The 7,874-nt window shown below is 41.8% G+C and overlaps 1 protein-coding gene across 1 annotated transcript in view; it reads left to right on the top strand.

Annotated features, from left to right (window-relative positions):
• The first annotated feature begins 392 nt into the window (after positions 1-392).
• The window catches only part of SELE (selectin E), a 12,013-nt gene continuing 4,531 nt past the window's right edge, over positions 393-7,874 (top strand). The window contains exons 1-10 of the mRNA XM_007102045.4: positions 393-491; positions 832-915; positions 1,492-1,878; positions 2,439-2,546; positions 2,963-3,148; positions 3,943-4,128; positions 4,235-4,423; positions 5,608-5,796; positions 6,008-6,184; positions 6,750-6,860. Coding sequence (XP_007102107.2) covers positions 879-915; positions 1,492-1,878; positions 2,439-2,546; positions 2,963-3,148; positions 3,943-4,128; positions 4,235-4,423; positions 5,608-5,796; positions 6,008-6,184; positions 6,750-6,860 — 1,570 coding nt within the window. The 5' untranslated portion in view covers positions 393-491; positions 832-878. The remainder of the gene's footprint in view (positions 492-831; positions 916-1,491; positions 1,879-2,438; positions 2,547-2,962; positions 3,149-3,942; positions 4,129-4,234; positions 4,424-5,607; positions 5,797-6,007; positions 6,185-6,749; positions 6,861-7,874) is intronic.

Below are 7,874 nucleotides of genomic sequence, written 5' to 3'. Positions count from 1 at the left end.
TGGGGTAGGAAAATTGAGGATAATAGTCCATAGATGACACAACTACTCTTAGTTAGCTTAGGGTGATGAAATTCTGATTGCTAACACAATTTCAGGAGAGGGACTACTAATAAGCAAAGTTAAAAAAATTTTAAAGACATAGATTTTATGTTTTGGGGATTAAAACCATGCATTTGTGTCATATCAATAGAATTCATGTAAAATTAAAAGGTATGTAAAAAAGGAGAATTCATTTTGACATCATTGTCATTTTTCGCATTATGGATATTCCTGGGAAACTTTTTGGATGCTGCCGGGGAATTCCTCTTTACTGGGTTTGGACATATCCGCCTATTACTCACAGGAAGCGTCGTTCTATAAAGGAGCTCCAGCAGGAGCAGTGCTCCACTGTTCTTGGCTGACCTCGCATCAGAACTGCAAGAGTGGCACGAGACAGAAGCAGCAGCAACTCGGGAGGAATCTGACACCAAAACAACTGCTTCACCGAACAAGTAAGTGCAAGAAGTCTTTCACTTAACTAATCTGGCCATGAAACACAGATTATTAATATGAACAGATAGGCAAGAAGCCTTCAATAAAAGATCTGTGCAAGCTCTTATTGTATTCAGACAAGTTAAAACCTGGATTTTCTCTTTGACCTAAATGATGAGAATCTTAACTTTTATATGTATTCATTTGGGTAAACTTCTTTGAAATGAAGATGGTGGCAAAAGATTTCAATCCTTTATCTGAAAATCTTATGATGTCGCTATACGCATCATTGTAGAATGATTTGAGTAACTGGTAGGCTGGGATTTCATTCTGTAATTAATTTTGTACTTTTCCCCCCAGGAAAGCATTTCAAGTCTAATCTTGGGATCAAAAGAAGTCTTGAAGTCATGATTGCTTCACAGTTTCTCTCTGCTCTCACTTTCGGTAAGTCAATGTCCTTAGTTAGACAAGGGTTTCTTATCCTTGGCACTACTGACATTTTGGACCAGATAAGTCTTCCTTGTGGGGGCTGCCTGTGCATTGTAGGTTGTTTAGCAGCATCCCTGGCCTCTCCTCACAATGTGTTGTGCCCTGGGTTAGGAGCAATTTTTACCTCATTGGGTCTCAGCTTCCTTAGATATAAAGAGTTGATCATAAATAACCTATTTCCCAGAGGCATTTTGAGGATTCAGTATCGTGGTTCGTGTAAAGTGCCTCCGACAGTGCATATTTGGTGCCCAAAAAAGCTTTGTTATTCTGATTATTATTCTACTATTAGGTAGGTATATTGAGTAGGTTATGGTGGGTGAAGCACCAAGTGGAAGGGCAACCACAAAAGAGATACACAGTAAATGATAGTTTCTCCATTCATACCCATTCTTACTTTGGAAAAGGTGAAAGAAGGTTGAGTCAACCCAAAGGCCACTAGATGCCAAGAAAAAGGCATCAAAAGGTCCAGTTAACAGAGTCAAACCATAGCAGGACTAAACTTTCCCATTCCTTTCACATTTTCCCCTTTAGTGCTTCTCCTGTTTAAAGAAAGTGGAGCCTGGTCTTACAACGCCTCCACGGAAACCATGACTTTTGATGAGGCCAGTGCTTATTGCCAGCAGAGGTACACACATCTGGTTGCAATTCAAAACCAGGAAGAGATTAAACACCTGAACTCCACATTCAGCTATTCACCAAGTTATTACTGGATCGGAATCAGAAAGGTCAATGATACATGGACCTGGATAGGGACCCAGAAGCCTTTGACTGAAGAGGCCACAAACTGGGCTCCAGGTGAACCAAACAATAAGCAAAGCAAGGAGGATTGTATAGAGATCTACATCAAGAGAGAAAAGGACTCGGGCAAGTGGAACGATGAGAGATGCAGCAAAAAGAAGCTCGCCTTGTGCTACACAGGTAGGGAGTTTGTGGCAGCAGTGGGAGGGAGATTCAGCGTGTGAGCATCTTGACAAATAGTGGACTGTATGCAAAAACTGGTCTCTATTGTGGGAATTTTATGTTCTAAAAGATGCGGTTTTAAAACATTCTGTTTGGTGTTTTAAAACAGAATGTGTTTTTGCTTCTTTGTGTGAATGTAGACAAGAATGTATGTATTTATGTATACATATATGCATATATATAGGTCTATACTTATATACAGTGTGTGTACACACACATGAGACATTTTTTAGCTACTTGTTGTTTATGTGCCATAGGGGAACTCTCTTTAGAGTTTGTGATAAAGGGAATTTTCTATTTGGGGAGCCAGTTACAGCTATACCCCTGACATCAACATCAAGGTTTAAAATGGTTGAGCCTAAAACTCAGCTTTGGCATTTCATCAAGCACTTCTGTTAAAATCTCTGGCACTCTGTATCATTGGTGACATCCCCGTTACACACTGTTGACCCTGAATTCCTAAAGAAACTCATTTGAAGCACAATAACAATCGTCATCATGGACTGTCTTTTCCACAGCTGCCTGTACCCGAACATCCTGCAGTGGCCACGGTGACTGTAGAGAGACCATCAACAGCCACACTTGTCAGTGCCACCCCGGCTTCAAGGGACTCAAGTGTGAGCAAGGTAAGGCTTGGTCTCACCTTTTCCTTCGCTAGAGATGGTAGGAGGATTTTGTGTCCCAGCTGGCTTTGGAGTCGGGTCTGCATGCCTTCCCTTCCCTGGGGCATATGGTTTCAGAAGGTGGTTAAGAGCTGAGGCTATGAAGTCAGACCCTCCCGGCTTTGAATCCCAGATTCACCACTTATTAATTATGGCACCTTGACAACATAGTTAAACTCTCTGAGTCCCAGTTTTCTCATTGTAAAATGAGGACAATATAGTACCAACTTCATAAGCTTATGGTTTGGATGGTGTGAACAAACGCAAACACAACATTTTCATAGTGCCTGCTATTCAATAAACAGTAGTTATAGTTTCCAGGGTTCTTCCCACCTGATAAGGTGACAGAGGAGGAGAATTGATTTGGTTTCCCTTTTCAGTTGTGACCTGTCAGGCACAGAAAGCCCCTGAGCATGGAAGCCTGCTTTGCAACGACCCTTTGGGGAACTTCAGCTACAATTCTTCTTGCTCTGTCAGCTGTGGGGAGGGCTATCTCCCAAGCAGCACAGAGGCCACACAGTGCACTTCCTCCGGAGAATGGAGTGCTCCTCTTCCAGCCTGCAATAGTAAGTCTCAGAAGGCACAGAACATTCTCTAACTCATCCCTCATTGGCTTCCTTTTTATCCAATTTATACCATTTTCAGCACGTCAGGGAAAGTTCTTTTAAACTTGTCCTAATTAAACAAGTTCTAATTAAACTTGTTCTCTTGGCCAATATATATGGCCAATATGGTACCAGCTGGCTTTGAGAGAGGTTTTTAGCCTATGTTTGACATAAGTGTTTCTGAGGCTCCGGTGATTTGTAAGAAAACACATGAAACACTGGAACCATACTCTTAACATCTTAATGACTTTCCCCTTTCTCTGTTTAACTTCACCCACGCAATTGGACCAATTTAAGAGCATGATAATCAAGCAGCCTCAGTATACCCTTTTCTCTCTGTCTTATCTTCCTAGGCCAAAGACAAAAAAATTCTTTCCTCCAGGTCATGCTGGGTTAAAATAAATGAATGTTCTGCGTATGTCGGGATTGTTTTTTTTATCACTAGTCATAAATCCTGATCTAGAATCTGTTATTTTTCTTTGTTTTTGCCTTATGTAAAATAGGCCAGAGACCTGATGAGAGATCTGATAAAACAGATCAGAAACCACTTAGCATAGTCAGAGTCAATCAGAGAAGATGAAAATATCAAGAAAAAAGCATAAAAACTTTATTGGGTGTGCGCATGTCCCCAAGGATGAACACAGGGCTTTGGGATCTACCCTCTGATCTATCTTACTGTATTATAAATTCCAGTTCAATAAGAAGTGAATATGTCACTCTTCTGTAAAATTCATGGTGTTCTTTCAAATCCCCAGTGGCTAAGTGTGATGCTTTGACAAATCCTGTCAATGGAGTTGTGAAATGTCTCCAAAGCCACGGAAGCTTCCTATGGAACACCACCTGTGAATTTGAGTGTAATGAAGGATATAAACTCACTGGACCCCAGCACCTGCAGTGTATCTCCTCTGGGATTTGGGACAACGAGAAACCAACATGTAAAGGTACAGTGGTTCTACATCAGGGTTTATTGTAAACATTCTTTTTTCTCAACCTATACTCCAAATGGGTAAGCCAGACCTGCTAATGTAAATTGGACATGTGTTACAGCTGTGACATGTGATGCCATCAGCCATCCTCAGAATGGCACTCTGAGCTGTAGCCACTCCCCTGCTGGAGAGTTCACCTATAAGTCATCCTGCCACTTCACCTGTGCAGAAGGCTTCGTGTTGCAGGGGCCAGCCCAGGTTGAATGCACTACCCAGGGGCAATGGACACAGCAGGTCCCAGTTTGTGAAGGTAAGCCTGAGAGTCTCCTTTACACTCTCCCTTTCTCAAAGAGCAGCAGTCTTCAAATGTGAAGCACTGAAAATGAAACCTGATGCCTACTTTAACTATAGTAATCAGATCTGATGGGCAACATTCACCTTATATTTTTGAGATGCATATAAAAGAACTGTCCAGGGAAAGGATTGTATGTAGTAAGAGTGGATGCTTTTCTGTTTTCTTAACTGTACCAGACTAATATAACTTTATAGACATTGGCATGGAGTAAGCAGAAATCTTAATCTGAAGGGAAATCACATTAGAAAATTTACAAAGTAGGATTATGAGAATATGACTTGATTCCAAAATACTTGTCATACCTTTCTTCTGAAATTGCTCATAACTAGCACTGATGAAAATGTTTCAAGTGTGGTGTCAGATATAGAGACACCCTTAATATATACATAAGCACTAAAATTTAGTTTAACTTAATTTAATAAAGCAAGAGCAAGAACATTGAAAGCAAGCAGTTTTCACTATCAGGTACTGGCATTTTTGTAGCCAAATACAGCACAGAATGATTTACAGTGGCAAAAAACCACAAGACAAAAACCAAACTGCAAAGCAGACAAATTTTATGTGGCTGCCTTCTTATCCTCCTTTCTTTTTGGCCTCATCTGTAAGCATCCAGGACCCATACGTTGCTCCCTGACTACATAAAATCTTTCTCCTGACCCTGACTTCTTTCACATATCAGAACAGAGCTCAGGAACCATGGGTCCTGTTAAAGGCTGTCCTTTAATTAGTACCCCTGTCAATGAAGGGACTGGAATTCAAAGAAAACACAGCCATCTCCCCTCTTGTCCAGGGACTAATGAAGACTCTTGAATTCTCTGAGTGTTCCTTTGTCCAAAGTGATCTGGGTTCAGTCGTCAAATGCCAAGTACTATCCAGTTCCACTACATTATTTTCTGACCATAATTTTGGTAGCTCAGCTTTCCCATGAAAGTTTTGTCCAGCCCAGAGAGAGGCTACATGAGTTGTCTTCTGAAAGACAACTAGTCTAGTGCTTCTAGTACTTCTGAAAGTTTCCAAAGTGGGTCCATGGGTGAGTTTTCCTGTGAGCACTATTGAAGAGCTAGGGACTTTGTTACCTTGGGAAACCTGTCGCTGCCCGATAAAAACAAACTTCTAATGTACTCACTCATGTCTTCCAGCTGTGAAATGTGATGCTGTCCCTCAGCCCAGAAGTGGTTCAGTGAACTGTACCCATTCCCCAACTGGAGAGTTTACCTACAAGTCCTCCTGTGTCATCGGCTGTGAGGAAGGCTTTGAATTACATGGATCAGCTCAACTTGAGTGCACATCTCAGGGACAGTGGACACAGGAGGTCCCCTCCTGCCAAGGTAGGACTGAATTCAATCTTTAAAGGAGTATAGGTCAAGTACCTTAAAACATTTCTGAACCTAGATTGCCCCAAGGGACTTGATCCTAATTTCCTACATCCTGAAAACTAAGTAGTGCTTATAAGTTACACTTATTGGTGACTTTTCTGCCAGTTTTAAAAGCTTTCCAGTAGATTTTTCTTAACCTCTACCTATGTGCTATCATTTGCAGTGGTACAATGTTCAAGTTTGGAGGTTCCCGGAAAGATCGACATAAACTGCAGTGGGGAGCCTGTGTTTGGCACCAAGTGTACATTTGCATGTCCTGAAGGATGGACGCTCAATGGCTCTGCGGCTCTGACATGTGGTGCCACAGGACACTGGTCTGGGATGCTGCCTACCTGTGAAGGTGAAGCATTGATTGATGGTGGCTGTCTGGGGGACCAGAGAGAAGAAAGGGATCTAAGAAAGGAAGTTATCTGGCTACAGTAATGAACTACCCAGTATATCCAAACCAGAAAGGTCAGAAAGGTTACCCAGGTTAATATTAATGGCTGGACATTTCATTTTATGGGGATAAAGAGAAAACAGAAGAAGTGACATGTCAATGGAATTTTGATAATTGGAAAAAGGAGAGCTAGTGGGAAAAGTTGGGGAGGGGGGGAGGAGGGAAATGAGAGAGAGAATGAGAAAAAGAGAGAGAGAGAGAGAGAGAGAGTTAACCAAGGTGTGCTGTAAAAGCTTGGTAAGTTAGAGCTCTGCCTAGCCAGGCTGGGAGATATGCTCACAAAAGGTGGTTTGGGGCTGATCTCGAAGGCCTGTAGTACCATGTCTCTGCCTCATGTATTGAACTAGATGACTCTTCTGCTTTGTACACTGTAATCAGTGCACAAAGAAAAGGGCAAATGGACAGAACAGAAAGACTTTGAATTTAATTCCTTCTCATGACAGTTTACCCCCCTCTGTTTCCTTAGCTCCTTCTGAGTCCCAAACTCCCTTGGCAGTTGGACTTTCTGCTGCTGGGGTCTCCTTCATTACATTAGCATCATTTCTCCTCTGGCTTCTGAAACGCCTTCAGAAGAAAGGTAAGGGCATTTATGAATGTACTCCAAAAATGTTTTTGAAGAAAATTATTTTCTCATTGATGAGTCATGTTATCTCTCACAGATTTAAAAAGTAATTAGAATCTAGTCACTAGTCATTAAACACTAATAAACTGCAGGGTAATTAAGCAGAAGTCTTAGGGAAAGAGTTTCAGGAAATACAAATGTTAGTGTGCTAACATTGTACAACTCCAGGGGATGCTATTCACATTGAATGCTGTGGTCCCCCCTGGGAGTTGTTGCAATGAGGCTGCCATAATTAACGGTCCTGGGAAAATCAATAAAATGTTTCCAAAAATTTTATTTGGAATACAGGCTTAAATATGGGAGTATCTCAGGGGATATGCAAACACATCTAGCCACACTCCTGGTTTGTTTGACCTACAGAGTCTTTAACATTTTTTGAATTAAGTTCTGACATTTACAGAATAGGAAATTTCACATCTAATCCAGATCTGAGATTTCTCATGGCAAATTGGAAGACAGCTGAACCTGGCAAGCAGAGCATGTTGCTATCCGCTTGCATTAGGAAGCTGCTGTGTCCTTTGCATGAGTGTGCACTTTGCATCCCCTGTCCTGCCCCCTTGTTGCCACCAAGCCGTGTCTGGGCTCTGATAATTACAGGGTCCATGAAGGTACTGAGTTGTATTTTGTTTTCTTTTTTACGTCTTTATTGGAGTATAATTGCTTTACAATGGTGTTTTCGTTTCTGCTTTACAACAAAGTGAATCAGTTATACATATACATATGTTCCCACATCTCCTCTCTCTTGCTTCTCCCTCCCTCCCACCCTCCCTATCCCACCCCTCTAGGTGGTTACAAAGCACAGAGCTGATCTCCCTGTGCCATGTGGCTGCTTCCCACTAGCTATCCACCCTATGTTTGGTAGTGTATATATGTCCATGCCACTCTCTCACTTCGTCACAGCTTACCCTTCCCCCTCCCCATATCCTCAAGGCCATGCTCTAGTAGGTCTGTGTTTTATTCCCATCCTAC

The sequence above is a fragment of the Physeter macrocephalus genome, chromosome 4 (assembly GCF_002837175.3).
Source record: "Physeter macrocephalus isolate SW-GA chromosome 4, ASM283717v5, whole genome shotgun sequence".
Classification (NCBI taxonomy): Eukaryota; Metazoa; Chordata; class Mammalia; order Artiodactyla; family Physeteridae; genus Physeter; species Physeter macrocephalus.
This window is presented reverse-complemented; position numbering and strand designations above follow the sequence as displayed.